Consider the following 19,033-nt stretch of genomic DNA (forward strand, 5'->3'; position numbering starts at 1 on the left):
CCATATATCCCTGCCCTCTGGCAGTGGGAAGCCATTTCCCCTTGTCCTGTCCCTCCAGGCCCATCCTCCTGTGTCATGTGAGCACTTTCACCATGAACTGCCCTTCATGGAACAGCAGGGAATGGCCTTTGTCACCAGCCTTATCTCAGTGCACCTGTAAGTAATCACAAAATGTGATGCAGGGGCAGAACAGCCCCTCCTGCCCTCTGCCTGTTTCCTGGGCCTTGAAAACTGATTAAGAATCACTTGCCTATGCTGCTGGGTCTCAGGTGACAGTGAGAACTCAGGTGACAGGGCAAACTGTTCTCCTGGAAATGCCCATTTAAGTTTCAATTTACAATCCCTCACCCAGAGCCGTGGGGCCGGGTGTGAGCTGCTGGAATGACCTCTGCCAGCAGCCACTCGGTTCATTAAATAGTAATGAGCCAAATGATTCCCAGCTAAATAGCACACCGAGCATCCTTCTTCCATTTCCTGTTTTTAAAGGAAGTATGAATTATTTACGAATCTGCTTAAAGTCCTCTAAGTGAATCCAGGCAGCAAAGCAAAATCTTGTTTAGTGGGGCAGATGCCCAAAGGAAAGTGTTGCAGTGATGTTTGGGAAAAGCCACTAAAACACTGCCAACAATTTATCAAAGGGATTGGAGGTAACAGGCTGGGATTACAATTGAGTTGGCAGCTGGGTCAGCTTCACTAGCACCTTGCTAAATGCTGCAATTCCTGGATTAAATCCAGAGGATTTCTGGTGCACAGCTTCTGTTTTGCCCTTTTGGCAGTTGGTTTTCCAGTTTACACGTGTTGCAGAGGTGTGAGTTCTGGAGGTTCACACCTTTCCAGAGCAGTTACTCATCCTTAGCCTGGAGCTGAGCTGGTGCTGCGCCAGTTTCAATCCTGCTCTTCCAGCTGCAGGGAAGGGGATGAGATTGGGGCAGTTGAAAGCACCAAACATGATGCCCTTTCCCATCCCTGTCCTGAAGGATTGTTCCACCTTCCCCTGCCTGTGGAAGATTTGCTGGACTTAATCCCTCATGTCCTTGCGAAGCTAAAACCAGTAAATCCTCCTGGGTGTGAAATGTTTACAAAAGGCCTGTAAATGTGGCCCTGAGTCCTGCTTCTCCAGCCCTGTTCCCACTCCATCTCTCCCCACTCCATGTGGGAAGGCAGAACATGTTTCTCAGAAAGTTTTCCAGAGAGTGGTGAGTAACTCAGGGGTTTATGCAACTTGGGCAGTAGCAGCTGCTCCAACTGCAGCCATAAACTGTAATTCTGCAGCTCTTGCAGTAAAATACCTGTCTGAGTCAGACTTTACAAATGCTTTACACCTGGTGCTTGCAATTCATCTTCTCTCTGCTGGAATTACCTTGCAGGACCCATCTCCATTCATTTAATACAGACTATCTCATCTTGTCCATCTCTACCCTGGGTTTCATTTTCCACAGCTACTCCCTGGGAAAATTCATTAGCTCTGCAGTGCCTCTGATGGTTGTAGGGAAGGTGATTTGGGTGGTTTTCTTTCCTAGGCTGCTGGTTCCTGCACAAAAAGGTGTGGGATGTAGGTTGGGATGGGGCTGTCCAAATCCCCAAGGACTGCACCGTGGCTTGTGTTTGCAGGAGAGAAATAATCATCCTGTAAGGGAGATTCCTGAATTCCTCAGGCACAGCCAGAGAGGTGATGGGGCCTGGCATGAGCAGGATCCCAATGTGTCATCCCAAATCCTGCAGGTATCTGAGCTGGAAGGACCACAGTGGAACAGGCAGACCCTGTGCTTCTGCCTGTACCAGTTTGTCCAGGTGTATTTTTGATGACCCCAGAGCTGCTGCTTGATCTTTCCTTCCTTTGCAAAGCCAGCACAGTCTGAGGTGCCTGCAGTATCTCCCTTGTTTTGGGAGCAGCTGGGGACTTTCCCAGGAGTACTCTGCCAATGCCACCTTTTGTCATTGCCCACAGGAAGCAGGGGGATATCCCAAAATCCAGCGTGCCTGCAAGCTGGGAAAGCTGCTGGCTGTCCTGGCCCCTTCCCTGCAAAGGGCTGCCAGCCCCTCCTGCCTGCTCTGAACAGGAGCCAGCTTCCCGGGGAGAAAACGCTGGGATACTGGATTAATTGAGCCCCTGCAATGGCCTCCAGCCGCCATAAACCATGTTGCTGTCTGGGCAGTGAATGGAGCTGGGGGAGGCAGGGCAGCTCCCGATTCCCAAAGCTGCTCCGAGCCGCAATCCCCCACTGCGAGGAAAGCAGGCACCACCTCCCGGCACCTGCCGGGGCCTCCCTGCGGGCACGGGGGGTTCCTGCTGCTGCCAAGTGCCGCGGCTGGAGGGAACATCCCTCCTGTGCATCCCTGACTTTGCTCCCGGCTGTGGCTGCACAGCCCAGGGGGAGATCTGGGGCTGCAGCCTCAGGTTTAGTGCCAGCTGGGGACAGTGGGGTGGCAGGGGTGCCCATCGTGTGCCCAGAGCCAGGGAGGGTCATGGCTGGAGCCAGAGCCAGCAGCTCCATCCCTGTGGCAGCCTGTGGAGACCAATCCCAGCTCCCGGGCAGTGCAGCAAGGTCAGGTTCTGCAGCAGAGCTGGCATCACGGGCAGATTCCTCAGCACCCCGGGTTATCCCAGGAGACTGCCTGGTGCTCCCAGAGGAGGAGGGAGGGAGCCACGAGGTGGGTCAGGAATGATGCTCTGGGGAGCTTTTGCTGCAGCAACCCCAAAGTTTATTTCCATCCCCTGGATGTCCTTTGGAGACAAAGGGAGCTCCTGTTCTCGTGGTGGGCTGCAGGCTGAAGTGGGAAATGGGGAACAGCAGGGGTGCAGTCCCTGAGGGTGGGGAGCCAGAAACCTGAGTAGCAGTCACCCATGATGGGATTTATGGATAATCCCAGACCTACTGCCCATCCAAGCCACTACTGGGACTGGGAAGCCGCTGGGACCTGCTGGGCCACACCTGAGCTCTCTGAGGAGAGGGGTGCAGGCGTGTCACTGCTTTTTGGGGTGTTGCCAGCCTCCATTTCAGCAGGGAAGAGTAGAGATGAATTCACAGAATGGCTCGGGTTGGAAGGGACCTTTAAAGGTCATCTAATCCAACCCTCCTGCAGTGAGCAGGGACATCTCAATTAGCCCAGAATCCATTCCCAGCACCTGGGAGCATCGGCCAGGGCTGCCTTGGGCTGCAGCTGGGGCTGGCCGGAGCTGAGGGAGGAATCCCACGTTGCTATTTGGGGAAGGGACTGAAATGTTCCCGGCTGTGAAGGCCACGGCTCGGAGCCTGCTGGCTTAGCCAGGCCATGTCTGGGGGGACAGGGGACATTCCCTTGGTGCCAGACACCCCCTTGGGCCCTGCTTGGTGCCCAGCTCCAGCCCTCGGTGCTGACCCTGAAATGCTGACACAACACATAGTTCGTCCTTAATAGGGCATGGGAAAGGGGACACGTGGCAGGGTCAGGCTTTTTGCTCATGTTGTGTCTTTCCCTGTACTTGTATGATCCAGAAAGACCCTGGGTGAGCCCCTCCTGGGGAAGCTCAGCCTAAAAAAAAGGTGATCTTGGGCAGGTTTTTCCTGCTCTGGAAGTATGGTGGTCCCACGTTGGAAACCAGCAGAGTGGGGTTTGTGCAGGTTGGGAGGGTCTTTATTTGAGGCCCCGGTTAATAGGGATCAAATCCCTGCACGGAGACATCCCCAGCTGCAGGACACTTCCCTGGTGTTCTGTACGGGACAGGGAATCTTGGACAGGCTCAGGGAGAGCAGAGGGAGCTGGCTGAGGGAAGGGCAGCATGGCTGGACACACCAGAAGAGAGACAAAGGTGTTTGGGGACAGGAGGGGACACGATCCCTCACCGCCACCTGTGTCTGCCGTGCAGCGTGGGATGCTCCGCCGTCCCTCGAGCTCTGGATAAATGAATCCCTGGGAAGGAGGCTTTTCCCACTCTGGAAACCGTCTGCACTGACATCTAGTGGTGATCCTGGCTTTTCCCTGGAAAAGGGGAGAGCGGGATCCTCCTGTGCTGGGTGGGAGGTGCTTTACTGGTCCTGCTGGTGTTCCTGCTGTGGTCCTAGTCAGTGGCACAGGAGACCTGTGGGCATTTTCAGAGAACCATTTGGGTTGGAAAAGACCCTTAGGATCATCAAATCCAACTGCAAACCATAATATCCATGATAAAATGCAGTTTAAATCTCCACTTCCCATAGGCTGTGCATCAACTCTACCCATTATTGTTATTATTGTTATAATCCCCTACAATCCCTAAACCATTTTTAAAAATTGTGTTCTGACAGGACAACGGGGAGTGGCTTCCCAGTGCCAGAGGGCAGGGATGGATGGGATTTTGGGAAGGAATTCCTGGCTGGGAGGTTGTTGACATTTTGTCACAGGTTGCCCAGAGAAGCTGTGGCTGCCCGTGGATCCCTCGAAGTTTCTAAGGCCAGGGGCTTGGAGCACCCTGGGATAGCGGAAGGTGTCCCTGGCCATGGCAGGGGGTGGAAGGGGATAAGCCTTACGGTCACTTCCCAAGCAAGCCATGCTGTGATTCCTGGATAACAGCAGAGCATCCTCTGACAGCAACGACTGGGCAGAGCAGGTCTCCAGGTGTAAACCTGGCGTGAATTATCATTGATCTGTTTGATTACATGCACTGCTGGCTCTGGCGTCCGATCCACGGGGTTTAGAGCGCAGGGAGCGCTGCTTTGGGACATACAGAGGCTCAGCCCTCCCCAACATGGCGGCGTCGCAAAGACTACATCTCCCATCGGGCCTCGCTCCCCTCCCCACCTGACACACCTGACAGCGGCGAGCCAATGGGGCGCGGCGGAAGGCGGATATAGCGCCGCCCGCGGGGCCAGCTCCCTCCTTTCCGCCGGGCCGCGGCTCAACATGGCGGTGCAGATCTCCAAGAAGCGCAAGGTGAGCGCGGCCGGCACGGATCGCCCGCGATCGCGGGGCGCTGCCGCATCGCCCGGGGCGGCCCCGGCAGCCGGCGGGCGGCGGCAGGGCGGGGAGCGGCGCCGGAGGCGGGAGGATGGCGGCGGATTCGCGCGGGGCCCGGCAGGGAACATGGCGGCGGGATGGAGGGAGCGCTTCCCCAGAGCCGCGCGGGGCTGCGCTGAGGGGCGCGGAGCGGCGCGGGGAGCCGGGATTTGAGGGGTTTTCCCTTCGCTGGTCAGTGGGGAGAGCTGGCGGTCAGTGGCTACCCCGCTGCGCGGGCGCGGGGCGCTGCCTGTCATGGGAGGGAAGAGGTTTGGGCTGTCAGCAGGCCCAGCAGCAGCTGCCTGTGGGGCTGGGAAGGGGATTGATTCCCTTAAGTTGATTCCCTTAAATTACTAATGAATTATAGCAGAGAGCTGTGATCCCAGCGAGAACGGTGGCTGTGGCCAGGCAGTAGTTGTGTAGGCTCCTGGTAGGAGTGAATTATTTCTGGGAACTTCAGGGGAGATGCTTCCATTTTTCCCGACTGCTGCACCCTGAGGTTGGCTCAGTTGAGCAGAGCACAGTGCTAATAACGCCAGGCTTTTGGTTCAGTCCTTGGGCTGTTCACGTAGAAGTTGGACTTGGTGTTCCTTGTGAATCTCTTCCAACTCAAAATATTCTGTGATTCCTCCCAGAGTGGGGTGATGCTGTGGGGAGAGACTGTCAGGCTGCAGGATGAATTTGGGTGAATGGCACCCAAACTCAGAGTGTGACAGGAGCTTGACTTAGTCCATTTGTCTTTTAGTTTGTCGCTGATGGAATCTTCAAAGCTGAGCTGAATGAGTTCCTGACTCGGGAGCTGGCTGAGGATGGGTACTCTGGAGTTGAAGTTCGGGTCACTCCGACCAGGACTGAGATTATTATCCTTGCCACCAGGTAACTCAGCCTTCCTGAGCTGAGATGCTCTGGAAGCTCTTTGGGATGGTTCCAGTGTCACTCCTGGGGACAGTTTTCTCAGTTGTCCTGTACTTGTTTTCCCCCAGAACTCAGAATGTCCTGGGCGAGAAGGGACGCCGGATCCGGGAGCTGACAGCTGTGGTGCAGAAGAGGTTTGGATTCCCCGAGGGAAGCGTGGAGGTAAAACTGCCTCAGGAGCTGGGAGGTGCAGTTGGATTTGTGGTGGCAGGATGGTGTCTGCTGAAAAGTGGTGTCAAGATAACTTGGGCCATGTGTTACCTGTTCTCAAAAATATTCTTGTACTGAAATACAAAATAATTTACGCAGAAACCCTTCTGGTGCAGAAGGTTTTTGGAGAAATAGAAAGAAAGTTAAGTGACACACCAGTAAGTTTTGATACTTAATGTTTGGGATGTTTTCCCAGGAGAAGGTTGTACTAGGTGTCTTTTAAAGGGTCCATGCGAGCCAAAGGATTCTGTGGTTCTATTCCATGAAATCTGCTGCTCTTACTAGTTCCTTACTCTAAAATAAATTAGGGAGGGAGGCAGAATCTGCGTTCTGGGGTGGTGCTGATTTATTCCAGCTTGGCTGGTGCTGCTGGATCACATTATACAGTTAAAGGAGTGTAGGATAAAGGTGAACGTATTAACTTGGCTGAATGTAGAGGACTGAACATAGAGCAGAATGAAGCTCCTGTGTTCTGCTAAAGTAAAGGTTAAATTTGCAGTCAGGGTGGGGAGGCACTGGCACAGGGTGCCCAGAGAAGCTGTGGCTGCCCCTGGATCCCTGGCAGTGTCCAAGGCCAGGATGGACAGGGCTTGGAGCAGCCTGGGATAATGGAAGGTGTTCCTGCCCATGGCAGGGGTGGGAACTGGATGATCCTTCCGACCCAAACCATGCTGTGATTGTATGATTGACTTGGAAAAGAGCCCTGTTGTGAGTGTGCCTCTGTCCTGTGCAGCTCTACGCCGAGAAGGTGGCCACGAGGGGTCTGTGTGCCATTGCCCAGGCCGAGTCCCTGCGCTACAAGCTCCTGGGAGGGCTGGCTGTGCGCAGGTGAGTACAGCAGCCTGGGTGTGGGGGAGGTGTGGATTCCAGTACCATTCCCAAGAAACAACTCCTCTGCAGTTTAAAGATTTAACTTGATAAGGCTGCACTGAAACTTTCTTGATCAGTACACAGTTACTTCTGAAGTCTTGCAGTAGGACAGATTGCAGGTTGTCTGTCTGGCATGAAGCTGCACGTGTTCCTTTGGGAATAAATGGGTGGAGGAGTGAAGCAAACACCATTCAGGCCTTGTGGGTCAGGTGGCAGTGGCCCTGCTCTGCCATCCCCTCGGTGATGAGACGATGACGAGTCAGAAGCGGGTGGCTCTGGTGATGGTGCCTCTGCAGTGTCATGTTCTGTGGTGCTGCGGGAGGTCCTCCACCAGCAGCCTCCTGTCACCAGTGAATGATCTAGAGGCATTTGTCTGAGAAGGGATGGGGAGCTGCACTCCTGACACACAAAAGTGAAATTGGAATTGTAAAAATTGGTAAAATCCCTCTAGGGAGCCCTGTGGGTGTGGCAGAGTGGGCTCATGGCGTGGCTGTCCTCTCCCTGCAGAGCCTGCTACGGTGTGCTCCGCTTCATCATGGAGAGCGGGGCCAAGGGCTGTGAGGTCGTTGTGTCCGGCAAACTCCGAGGTCAGCGGGCCAAATCCATGAAGTTTGTGGATGGCTTGATGATCCACAGTGGGGACCCAGTGAATTACTACGTGGACACAGCCGTGCGTCACGTCCTACTCCGGCAGGGTGAGTGCCTGGCATGCAAATCCCTTTGCAGCTCCTTGGAGCTTCAGAGACAAAAAGTCTCAACTCCTGGCATCCCATTCCTGCAGGTTGGAGGTTTCCTGCAGGCACCTGTGGGGTGAAACTCACATGGTTTTGATGCACCGCTGATCTTGCAGAGTGGCTCAGTTGTGCTGCTGTGGATGTTCAGATGTTGTTTTCTTGGGCTTTTGCAACTGAACTCTCACTGTGGGATTTGAACATTACATCTAAAGTAGAAGTGCATTTGAGAATGGGAAGTGAAGGGGCATTCAGCAGCCAGTGTGGTCATACTGGGTCATCTGCTTCTCTGCTGGTGGGATTTGAATGTTTCCAGTTGGGAATGAGGCTGTAGATTTTCCAGACACTCTCACTTGTGTCCTGGGGCCTTCCAGATGAAGTGCCTGTTGGCAGGGTTTGGGAACTGTTGGCAGTTGGGATTCTGGTTTTCCTGACTCCTCAGGATGGGCAGAGAACAGGGGTGCTACAAGTGTCAGACAGTCTTCCCAGCTAAACCTGCTTGCACCTGTCTTCCTTCCTGGTAAAACACAAATGACTTGTGTGTCTTAACTGGCTTAGGGTTAATTAATTGCAGAATTCCTGGTGTAGGGACACCAAGTCAGCCAAAGCTGTTCTCCACCTTCCCTTCGGTGATGATACGATGACGAGTCAGAAGGGACATCCTTGTGTCATTGCAGCCTGCCCTGTGCCACGTTCTGTGGTGCTGTGCTAAGGCTGCCTTGGCCAGGATGTCCTGCTCATTGGATGATTTAGAGGCATTTGTCTGAGAAGGGATGCAGAAAACCAGCGGAATTTCCTAGGAAAATGAGCTGAGGAAGAGGACAGAGTCGAAAACCAGGCTTAGAATGAGTTGAGGGTAGAACTGCAGTCCCAGGCTGCAGTCAGCAAAGACAGTGAGTTAGAAAACTGGATATCCAGCTTTAAATTGCATGAAATTACAACACTGATGTAAATTCACAATAATTGAATTTTTAATCTATAGCATGTCTGTGTTACAGTGTCATCAGCAAATCTTTTTGTGTGCAGAGAGATACTTTGTAACCTTGGTGCTTGATCTGTTTTGTGTCCTTGTTGTCCTGTCACTCTGCAGGAGTACTGGGAATCAAAGTAAAGATTATGTTGCCTTGGGACCCCAGTGGAAAGATTGGCCCCAAAAAGCCTCTGCCAGACCACGTCAGCATCGTGGAACCCAAAGAAGAGATTTTGCCCACCACCCCCATTTCAGAGCAGAAAGGTGGCAAACCAGAACAGCCAGCCATGCCTCAGCCAGTGCCCACTGCCTGAGGGGTAAGTGCCTGGGAGCAGTGGGAGGGAGGTGTGCTGAAGATCCATGTGGGAAAGGAGCCAGGCAGCTGGGATTTTGGAAGACAAGCTGCTGCCTTGTACCCAGCGCAGTGACCAGGGTTGGGTTTGAGCACTGAGGAAGGAGCCAGGGTTCAAGGCATGTGGCAGAGCAGCTCAGAACAGTGGATCTGAAAGGGAATATCCCTGTCCACATGCCCTGTTCCATGTTGTGTTTACAGCATGGATTTAGGGACCTTGGATCACTAAGTTGGAGTGACTTTAAGAGACTTGCTTGAGAAGGGTTGGGTGCCTTGGATGAGTTAGCATTGTACCAGCTGACAGCACAGGGAATGTATTTCTCATTTTTCTATCCTATGTCCCCCCTGCCCCAGGATGCAGTTTTGGATAGTCTTAGAAGCCACTTGAGAACAATTTGTAGGCTACTTTTGTAAGGAAGTAATCACAACTTGAAGCTCTGTCAAGGAATCTGAGTGGCAAGAACTGCCTCAGTGGGAAAGAGGGGGATCGTTGGCCAAAAAGCAGGAAGTGAGAGATGCAGTTTATTGAAAAGCTTGGTTTGTTCTTTGTTTGGGGTAGGAGAATGGTTGTGGAAAAGAGTTTGCCCCCAGCTCACTGAGTGTTTTGTTTTTCGTTGTAGGGTTTGTGACAACTGCAACCAGAAGCTTGTCTGTCCTGAAAACATCTCTTAATAAAATCACAAAAGACAGTGTTTGTGAAGGTGCTTTTTCTTTTTTTTTCCCTTTTGGTTTCCTTTTTATTTTCTCAAAACATACTCCAGGAAGACCTTTTTCTCCCACCTTTGGTATGGAAGGAATTCTGTTGCTGTGTTCCCCTTCTGGAGTGAACTTGGGTCCAGACAAATTGATACCCATGTAGAGCTGGAGCAGCAATCCCCTATTAGAGGGTCATGAATAACATACTGGTGGCTATTCCCTACATCCCAGTCCTTTATCCCAGGTGTCCAGAAGGGGGAGCTTTTTTGGCAATATCCAGGCAAATGCAGCTCTTGTTAAAGTCAAGTAACTTAAGGTGTTGATTTGTGGGGTGAGACCAGAAATGACACTCTGGATTTCAAACCTTCTGTCCTAAGCTGTGAGGTGGAAACATCTGGTGGAAGTCTGTTGCAGGAATGGGAAGAGACAGGCACATCATAGGAGACTATCTATGTGCAGGATCAAGGGATTCACATCCTGAGGAGTTCAAAGCCTATTTATTGCTGCAAACGTTGTTCAGGAATAGCTTTCACATCCACATTTCCATTTTCAGGAGGTTTCTCTGCAGAATCTAGGCTGGCAGCTTAGGAACTGGAATTTCAAAGTGGTAGTGTCAGGAACTGGTCTGTCTAGGGAACCTTAGCCTTCCTGCTCCCAGGTTCTCTGGCACGCCTGGGAATCTGGTTGAGTTTCAGAAACAAGATTTGCCTTCTCAGGGTGTTGGTCTGATCTGAGGTTTCTGTGCACATCAGTGAGTGCGAAGGTTTTTAATAGTTCATATAAATATTAGACTAATGCCAACATTAGTTTTTTAATACAAATTTGAATTTAGGAATAATCTGAAAATGCAGAAGATGGCAGGAACAGCTCTGTCAGATCATAGGAGCAGGAACTGTGTGAAAGTGGCAAAGATCTCAAGCAATAGAGTCACAGCTTTGCATGTTGTCTAAATTCTTTAAACATTCCAGTGTGCTAGATGGTGATGGTTAGAAATTTCTCCTGCTGCCTCCCCGGGAGGGCTGGATTTCCTGGAGATTGCTCTGCTTTTTCCTGGTTAAAAGCCCACAACCTTGTCCATTATCCTGTTAATCTCAGTGGTGATCACTGGTAGAATCAAAAGATGTGAAAGTAGTGGGGAGAAGGCTTTAGGACAGCTGGAGAGGAACTTGGGACAGGACACAGAATGGCTTCCCACTGCCAGGGGACAGGGATAGATGGGATATTTGGAAGAAATTCTTCCCTGTGATGCCCTGGCACAGGTTGGCTGGAGAAGCTGTGGCTGCCCCTGGATCCCTGGCAGTGTCCAAGGTCAGGCTGGACAGGGCTTGGAGCAAACTGGGATAGTGGAAAGTGTCTCTACCCGTGGCAGGGGGTGGCACTGGATGAGCTTTAAGGTCCCTCACAACCCAAACCAGTCTGAGCACATTTAAACACCTTTTCAATGTGCCTTGGTTGGAGTTTTCCACCACCCTGAGCTCTTTGAAGAAGCTCCAGAGGAGGAGGGAGCTTGTTCAGTTCTCTGTATTTTTTTGGTTTTTCCCTTGGACAAAAGCCAAGGAAGATGTGCTAGAAGTGGGATGAGCTCAGGAACTCTGGAAAGCTTTTAACTTATTTTCAATATTGCTGTTCCAGGCTGATGATGTTCCTGCTGTGGTTGGTGCTGGAGATGGCTTCACTAATTCCCATTTAGTGAAAGACAGGAAGCACCTGGTGCTCTTCCAGTCTGGGAGGAGTTCCATAGGGATGTGTGTGCTTGCCCAGCCCAGGCACAGGGCAAAGGGGACATGTCTGTGCCTTTAGTTTTGCTTGTGATGAGTGGCAGAAGGTTCATCCCTTTCCAGCAGGGTCTGACACTACTGGATTTTCCACCTGGGAAAGGCATCTTTATCTCAACGGCCACACCTATGGTGCAAGTGCCTGTAGTTTCTTTTGTTCCTCTATTTCCCTAGAGTGGGTCCCACCTGGAGGAATTTTGGTTTGGAGGGTCAGAAAGGCTGGTCCATGTGGCTGACAGCTGACTTTTCCTACTGCTAAATGGCACTGTAGGACAGGGCAGTTGGTCCTTTACCTGTGGAGCATTAAAGGTTTTGGATATTTGGAGTTTCAGGATGAAAAAATGAAAGGAAAAGCTGCTAAGAGTTCCTTTCTCATGATTGACATGCCACAGGAATTAATCTCTTACTGTGTTTTAGGTGTAATTGTTGTCTGTAATTGTCACATTAAGGTGTCGTGGATTGAAGGATAGCAAGGAGCCTCCCTAAGTTTTAGTCTGGGAGTGACTCTGGCTTTTTCATTGAAAAAGTTTTATTGCAAAATTAAACTGTCATTATGTGGTACAAGAACAGACAATAAAAGCCACCAGACATCTGCATCCACATGATGCAAATTATTCACAATATCCCACAGTGTGTTCTTGCCTTGCCCACCCCCCAGCCCAGCCTCCAGAATGTTCTGTGTGTGGGTTCAGTGTGCTGGTTCACCGGGGAATGTCCCACATTTGGGGACATCCCTGGGATTGCCTCCTGCCTCCCAGCACCTGGGAATATGCAGTATTGGGCTTCTATGTCAGCAAGGAAAATTGGCAGGGAGATAAAGCAAAGCCGTGTAGTTGCTCCATGCTGGCCTCAGAGAACTGGCAATTCCATTGGGATGCAGAGATTTTCCTCATTTCAATAATCTCATTATTTGCCTTGTGGTGTCTCTCAGTGCGTGGCAAGTGCTGCAATGCTCCTGGGATAACATCAGCTACTTCTTTAAATACTATTAACCTGATGATATCCCATGAATAGAAGTTAGGAATAGCCTGGATCAGGCTGTGAAACTTGCTAATTACCAGATATAAATATAACTATAAATACCTTTGTTTTTCAGGATGCCCTTATCCAGGTCAGCAGACAGGGAGCTAAAGTACCATGGAGCTTCAGCACAGCATAATTAGGAAGTCAGGTAATGGCAGCGCTAAAGCTTTGTGTTTAATTAAGCAAGAAAGTGGAGGTGAACCTGCTCCATCTCTATGTGAGAAGCCAGCCAGGAGTGCCTTGGGTCAGTTCCAAAAGGAGCTGATCAGAACCAGCTCTGGTCCAAACTGGGAGAGCCCTGGCAGTGGGAATGGAGTCTTTCCCAGCCCTAGAGGCTGATGCAGAGCTCTTCCGAGAGAAGTGATTTCTCTGCCTGGTACAATTGCCTGTTTACAGGTATTAGCCCCTCAGTGATCTCAAGGGGTGGAGTGTTGAAGGGACCTCAGGTTTCCCTTTCTGGAAGCCCCAGCTGCCCTTTGGCCTCTCCCTGACACCCCTAAGTCCCTTAATTCTCCATAAAGTGTTGATCCAAGCTGCTCTTGGCTTTGATGCTCTACCTAAGGAGCTCCTGTGTTTGAAGCATCCAGCGCAGTGTACAGGAATAGGCACAACAGAAGGGCACAGCTCCATATAATCTCCATTCTCCCATGCTGCCTCCTGCTCTGCTCTAGGGCCCTGGAGTGCACAGCTGGCCCTTGGTGCTCTAACACACCCCTAGAGAGAGAAGAGAGAAGCAGGGAGCAGCTCTGGAGTGGTGCCACAGGGCATCCAAGCAGGAGCAAAGCAGCAGTGCTAAGCGTGCAGTGGGATGGAAGCTTTTGGGATGGGAGGGTGGTGCCTTGGCAAGGCTGGTGGAGCAGCAAGGAACTGAACAGGAAGCTTAACTAGTGCAGGGAGGAGATCAGCTGCAACCTGGCCACCTCAGCTGACTGCTGGTGACCCTCTGGTGCCAGGCTCCCCTGCCCCTCTCTGGAGGTGGGTTTGTGCAATCCGGATTTTGGGGTGAGGTAAAGTGTATGCTGGTTTCTCCTCACAATGCACCCTGGTCTGAATAGCACCCATGGTTCGAGAAGGATACAAAATAGTGTTTCCCATTTGTCAAAATCCCCCCCTAAAAACACACACAAACCAAAGCTCTGGGAAAAAAAAACCCCAACCAAACCAAACCCAGCTACAACTCATCGCGCATCTTGTCGCCTTTGGGCCTCACAAGCCTGCCAATGAAGAGGATGGAGTTGGTTTTAGTGTCCTTGATCATGAAGATGAAGGGGTGGTCAGCATAGAAGAGCTTGGGGTTCCTCATCTCCTCTCGGCCGTAGATGTCAGCGTCGTAGGGGTTCCCGTCCGTGTCCCATTCCAGAGCCGCCGCGTGGAACACGTTGGACAGGTAAAGGTCTTTCTTGCCAGAGATCTTGGACAAGTCAGCCTTGGTTTTGTCAATGGCTTCTGTCAGGCCCAGACCACCCAAGTGTTTCTAGGAGGAGAAAAGAGGTCAGCAATCCTCCCAGAGATGGCACAGTGCAAGAGGGAAGAGGGACAGCAGGCATGGATAACCCATCACCCACTGTCTTCCCTCCCATCCCAAAGGCCCAACTGTTTTAGGACCTTCTTTACCTGAAGGTCATGGCTGACTTCCAGGACAACTTTTGGCAGCGAGATGGCCACTGATCTCTTCTTCATCTTGCTAGCCCAGGTCTTCAGCTGCTCCTTGTTCAGCAGTTTCTCTACCCTCTCCAGTGGTTCCACGTGGTTTGGCATGATGAAGATCATGCTGGAGAGCTTGTGAGCAAGTGGCATCTCTACCACCTGGAGCTTCTCTGTCTCATCGTCGTAGTAATTGTAGAGACCTAGAAACCAGAAGTAGGAAATGGTGAGATGTGGCGCAGAGGCAAAGTGAATTCAGCCTAGGATTTCCCTGAGCAGGAGGAGAAGTGAGTCTGAACACCCTTTCGGGAACTGGCCCAGCGTTACCAGAGTTGGCTGTGGCTCTCATTTGTGTGATGAGCCAGGATTTGGTCCCAACAGCCAAGCACCCCATGGTAAACATGGATTCTCTCTGTTCTCAGAGAGACTAAAGCAGCAGAACAAACACTTCCCTGCTTTGTTCTCTCCCATGAGGCAGAATAATCTTTGAAGTAGCTGGTGGAAATCTGGGTAATGGAGAACAACAATCCCAACTCCAGCAGGTCTTGGCTGGGGATGAGGTTTCCCACTCACCTGTGCGGTGCATCATGGGCACTCCCACGGTGTAGGAACGGGTCACCATGAAGCCACGGTTGTCCACCATCTTATGATGGAACTTCTCATCCCAGTGAGCTGCAGGAGGGAGAGAAAAACACAGCTTGTAAGAAAAGGGAATGGGTGGTAATTCCATGCACAGTTCCCAGCCACTGACAAAGAGCTGCCTCCAGTGGACCTAGGATTTGTCCACCTTCCCTTTGGGCTGTTAGATGATCTATAAAGCCCCTCCCAACCCAAACCATTCCACAATTCTTTTTATTGGCTCAGGGGAGATTTTGGGTCACTCATACCAAGAACTGAAAGTACAACTTACGCTTGAAGAACATGGCATTGACAATGAGGGCCCCGTCAGTTTTCTCCACATCTTTGGTGACCTCCGGGAGCTTCCCATCCGTGGTCTGGGCTGCCCACTCGTTGATGGACTTGAGGGCGCTCCTCTTGTCTCGGAAGTTGATCTTGGAGTGCTCGTAGTTGTAGTGCTTCTTGCTGTTCTTGACGAAGTCCTCGGCGAAGGTGATGGAGGCCGGGCCGTAGAGGCGGTTGCCGATCTTCCAGGTGACGTTGCGGGCGGTGCTGTTGCTGACCTCGCTGAGGAGCTCGGACAGCCCGCTGTGCACGTAGTCGTCATTCAGCTTGTCGGCGCTCAGCACCGCCTTGGCCTGCGAGGCCGTTGTGGCCTTGCCCCCGAGGGACACCAGCCCCAGGGAGGAGGCCACGACCACGGGGGACAGCAGGATGTTCTCCATGTCCTTGTCTTTGGCCATGGCATGGTAGAGGTTGAAGGCCAGCGTGGTGCTGCGCTCGGCCAGCGTGGTGGCTTTGTCGCTCAGCTTCCTGTCCTCTGAGGGCACGGCTGCAGCGAGGCCCAGGAGGGCCAGCCCCAGGATAATCCACATGGCTTCAGCAGCACCCGGTGCCTCCCAGGACCTGCTGGGCAAGAAAACTCCCCATCAGCACGATTCCAACCCTTCCTGGAGTGCTCACAGATCCCAGGGGCTCTTGCAGAGAAACCAGCTGCTTGGCTCCAGTGACAGTGACATTGCACCAGCGCTTCATCGGAGTGCAGCCATCCCAAGTCCACCCTGAGCAACAGTGAATCTTTAGGAGTGCAGGCTGCACCCTGGCAATCAGAGCCTGTGCATTTGGAATGACAGCTTCCTTCCTCAGCAGCTTCCCTATATTGCAATGTTAATGTACAGTGAATGATTCAAAGAGGGGCCAGGCAATGTAGCAACAGATATTTCTGATGTGATCTCAACAGGACAAGGGGGAATGGCTTGAAACTGAAAGAAGACAGGGTTAGATTGGATATTGGGAAGAAATTATTCCCTGTGAGGGTGGGGAGGCCCTGGCACAGGGTGCCCAGAGAAGCTGTGGCTGCCCCTGGATCCCTGAAAGTGTCCCAGGCCAGTTTGAATGAGGCTTGGAGCAAATTGGGATAGTGGAAGGTGTCTCTACCCATGGCAGGGGGTGGTACTGGGTGGGCTTTAAGTTCCCTTCCAAGCCAAGCCATTCCATGACTCTGTCCCCAGAGCAGGATAAAGCTCTGCTCAGACCAGGAAAAGCTGAAAACAGGATATTTGTGCTGCCCAGGAGCCACACAGCACAGTGTTGTCCCTTGATCCAAAGGCTATTGCAGGCACTGTAAGGCAAGGACTGTCCTCTCTGGGGACCCCAGCCCGGGCCCCAAATCCTCAGCTTCTTTGGCACTAGATGGAGCACGTGAGCTTCCATCAAGTAAAGCCAGAGGCACCCCTGGAGAAGATCCTACACTGTCTGATCGGCTCTGTTTGACTTGGTTTTGCCTGTCCAGCCCTGCTGGGGAGGTACCGAGGGGGAGGGAGCTGGGGTACCCTCATTTTCCCCAGCACAGCCTTCAGTTCATGCCTTAGGTGGATGGATCTCATCCTAACGTAGGTGAACGCATCCCCAGCAAGGGCTCTGAGCCCCCAGCTCTGGCAAACATGCAGACTAATCAATCCTAAGTGCCTGGAAGCCCTTTGGAGCTCATCCCGCCTTCCCTCCCTCCTGCCTTCACATCAGCAAACCTTCCTGCTGGCAGATCCTCGGGCCTTAAATTCCACCTCCAGCTTTTGGGGCTGTGTTTTGTTCCTTGGTGGTCCTCTCCTCCCACCCTGCTCCTGCCCAGCCTCAGGGGCTGCCCCTGGCATGGGGAGGCCGGGCAAGGCTGGGAAAGGCTGCTGCGGGGTTAAAGTATTGCCGGCAGGAAGCGAAGGGCCCGCTGGGATTACATATGGAAGGAAACACGCAGCACGTAGCCCCAGGCCAAGAGAGTGCGCAGTTCCACCGGGACCCTTTGCCAGAGTGGGAATTACGTAGCCTCAGAGAGGGAGGTGATTTAGAACCTAAAATCCTTTATGGGAGCAAGGCTTCTGTTAAAGGAAAGAACCATTCCGGCTGCCTGAAGTGCAAAGATTTGTGCAACAGGCTCAAAACTGCCCTCGACACTCTTTTAAAAAGTGCAGCCAGGGTGACAAACATTGAAAATCTTAGGGATCTCCTTCTGGTTTTCTATTTCCCGTTTATTTCTAAGGATACCTTGAAACTGTTTCATAGTGAGGTCAACGTTTGCCTTTTTCTTTCTGAAAGAAAACAGATACATGGAGTAGTTCTCTTGTGACCAGGGGGTGGCCTGCACCTCTTCATCCTCAGCTTAAAAAAAGGTTCATTACTTCAGGGCTGGGCGGCAGATTTGGGCTGTGCTGAGTCACGCAGCCCAAGACACAGAAATCTTGCCCATTCTTGGATTACGGCGGCGATTATTGGTGAATTCATAACCCAGGGTGTAAATGGAGGGAATGTGGGGAATGCACAGCCAGCAACATCCTCTCCTGTGCTCCCACAACGAGGGGACGCCCAGTGCCAGCGTGGCATTCCACAGGCTTCTCTGGGGCTGCCGGGGACCCGCTCTCCTGGCAGGATTTGGCTGTGCACCCCTCCGAGGGCTGGATTCCTCCCAGGAGCAGGACAAAGCTGCAGGGCGGAGGCACGCAAACAAAAGGCCACTTCCATGCCACCAGAGGGATGTGACACTTGGTTAAGGCAGCAGAAGGAGGGGTCAGATTGTCCTGTTGCAGGAGGCTGCAGGGAGAGCTCTCATTCCTGTGTTGGGATGGTGCCCAGGGTCCTGGAGGCTCCCAGGGTTGGAGGATTTCACTCACACCAAGCTAAAGTTTCGCTTTTCTTTTCCCTTTTTTCCATCACCCTCTGAAAGCTTCTCCTGCAGCTTCACTGCGACCACCTCTTGCAAACTGGAGGTGATGGGGGGGATTTTTTTAATATCTTTTCTCAAAAACCCAAGCCAGCTCATGGGACAGCCCGTACCCCTTTCCCTCACTTCTGCCCACCCCAGAGCAGCCTACCCTCCACGCACCCCCTTTTCCCATGCCATATCCCTCCCCCCAAAATTCCCACCCAGCCAGGAGGATGCAGGGGCTCCAAGTCCCCCCACCCTGCTGCAATCTCAGCTCGGTCACTCCCCTGCCAGCCCGGGTCCCCCGGCTGCCTCCCTCTTACCTGCGGGCTCGGGACACAGCTTTGCTCAGCTCCCTGTGCACCTCCGGGTCCCGTGAAGGGGTATATAAGGGGCCGGGGAGAAACTTCTGGAAAGTTGGGAAAACCCTCTCAAAATGCTTGGGGAGGGAGAGGAAGGGGAGGATCCGTCGCGCTCTTTCCCGGCCCGCCACCAATGGCAGGGAATGCCGGCCCCGCGCCGCCGAAGGGGGGTCAGGATGGCTGGGGGGACGTGCTCCCTCCTCCTGCTGCCGGCTGGAGCTGCCCCTGCCTGTCCCCAGCCTTGCAGCAGCAATGTGGGGAGCTATTCCCTGCCCAAACCGTGCTTTTGCCTTTGTACAGGGCTCAGGTCCATCGCATTTCCATCCTCTCCCTGCCCCGGCATCTCCTGCAGCTGGATGGTTGTTGGCACCAAAGGCAGGTAGTGATGTGTTTATTTTTGTGTTTCTGGGCTGTCACCCTCCATGAAGTCAAGGGTCGTGGAGAGGCCTTCAGCCACAGCCAGAGCAGTCACAGACAGTCAGTGCTAAACATCTGTCTCATCCTGTCACCCTGATTGGTGACATCCAAGAGACAACAGAAAGCTCCAGGGAGAGCTCAGAGCCCCTTCCAGTGCCTGAAGGGGCTCCAGGAGAGCTGGAGAGGGACTTGGGCAAGGGATGGAGTAACAGGACAAGAGGGAGTGGCTTTGCACTGCCAGAGGGCAGGGTTAGATGCTGTGTTGGGAAGGAATTCCTGGCTGTAAGGATGGTAAGGCCCTGGCACA

At 52.6% G+C, this 19,033-nt stretch overlaps 2 protein-coding genes and 2 non-coding genes across 6 annotated transcripts; 3 read left to right on the forward strand and 1 right to left on the reverse strand.

The window, feature by feature from the left end:
- The first annotated feature begins 4,753 nt into the window (after positions 1–4,753).
- Positions 4,754–9,687, forward strand: RPS3 (ribosomal protein S3). Its single transcript, XM_085078133.1, has 7 exons — positions 4,754–4,887; positions 5,696–5,826; positions 5,934–6,027; positions 6,809–6,903; positions 7,453–7,640; positions 8,767–8,963; positions 9,619–9,687. The coding sequence occupies exons 1-6, from the start codon at positions 4,858–4,860 to the stop codon at positions 8,958–8,960; spliced, it is 732 nt and encodes a 243-aa protein (XP_084934259.1). The 5' UTR covers positions 4,754–4,857; the 3' UTR covers positions 8,961–8,963; positions 9,619–9,687.
- On the forward strand, positions 7,181–7,327 carry LOC146445643 (small nucleolar RNA SNORD15). The gene has a single exon (XR_014855810.1). It is a non-coding gene; the product is annotated as a small nucleolar RNA SNORD15 (small nucleolar RNA).
- LOC146445644 (small nucleolar RNA SNORD15) lies at positions 8,301–8,448 on the forward strand. Its single transcript, XR_014855792.1, has one exon. It is a non-coding gene; the product is annotated as a small nucleolar RNA SNORD15 (small nucleolar RNA).
- Positions 9,688–11,980: 2,293 nt separating the features above from the next.
- Positions 11,981–18,426, reverse strand: SERPINH1 (serpin family H member 1). Of its 3 annotated transcripts, none has more exons than XM_085078100.1 (5): positions 18,271–18,426; positions 15,047–15,660; positions 14,710–14,808; positions 14,107–14,339; positions 11,981–13,966 (listed from the first exon to the last, which is right to left on the reverse strand). In XM_085078100.1, exons 2-5 carry the CDS (start codon positions 15,627–15,629, stop codon positions 13,664–13,666), a joined length of 1,218 nt encoding a protein of 405 aa, XP_084934226.1. In that variant the 5' UTR covers positions 15,630–15,660; positions 18,271–18,426; the 3' UTR covers positions 11,981–13,663. The 3 variants fall into 3 exon arrangements, with proteins under 3 accessions (XP_084934226.1, XP_084934234.1, XP_084934244.1); XM_085078108.1 differs by having other exon boundaries at positions 15,047–15,663; positions 18,271–18,414; XM_085078118.1 differs by lacking the exon at positions 18,271–18,426 and adding an exon at positions 16,782–16,931.
- Positions 18,427–19,033: the final 607 nt, after the last annotated feature.

This window comes from Lichenostomus cassidix, chromosome 1, assembly GCF_008360975.1.
Source record: "Lichenostomus cassidix isolate B80296 chromosome 1, HeHo_3.0, whole genome shotgun sequence".
Classification (NCBI taxonomy): domain Eukaryota; kingdom Metazoa; phylum Chordata; class Aves; order Passeriformes; family Meliphagidae; genus Lichenostomus; species Lichenostomus cassidix.

Bases quoted from the DNA above. Each gene is read 5' to 3' on its own strand.
- RPS3 (XM_085078133.1), top strand. From the start codon at position 4,858: ATGGCGGTGCAGATCTCCAAGAAGCGCAAG. The intron at 6,904-7,452 runs GTGAGTACAGCA...CTCTCCCTGCAG, and splicing joins GGAGGGCTGGCTGTGCGCAG to AGCCTGCTACGGTGTGCTCC. The intron at 7,641-8,766 runs GTGAGTGCCTGG...GTCACTCTGCAG, and splicing joins TCACGTCCTACTCCGGCAGG to GAGTACTGGGAATCAAAGTA.
- SERPINH1 (XM_085078100.1), bottom strand. From the start codon at position 15,629: ATGTGGATTATCCTGGGGCTGGCCCTCCTGGGCCTCGCTGCAGCCGTG. The intron at 14,809-15,046 runs GTAAGTTGTACT...TCCCTCCTGCAG, and splicing joins CAATGCCATGTTCTTCAAGC to CTCACTGGGATGAGAAGTTC. The intron at 13,967-14,106 runs GTAAAGAAGGTC...TTCTCCTCCTAG, and splicing joins AAGTCAGCCATGACCTTCAG to AAACACTTGGGTGGTCTGGG.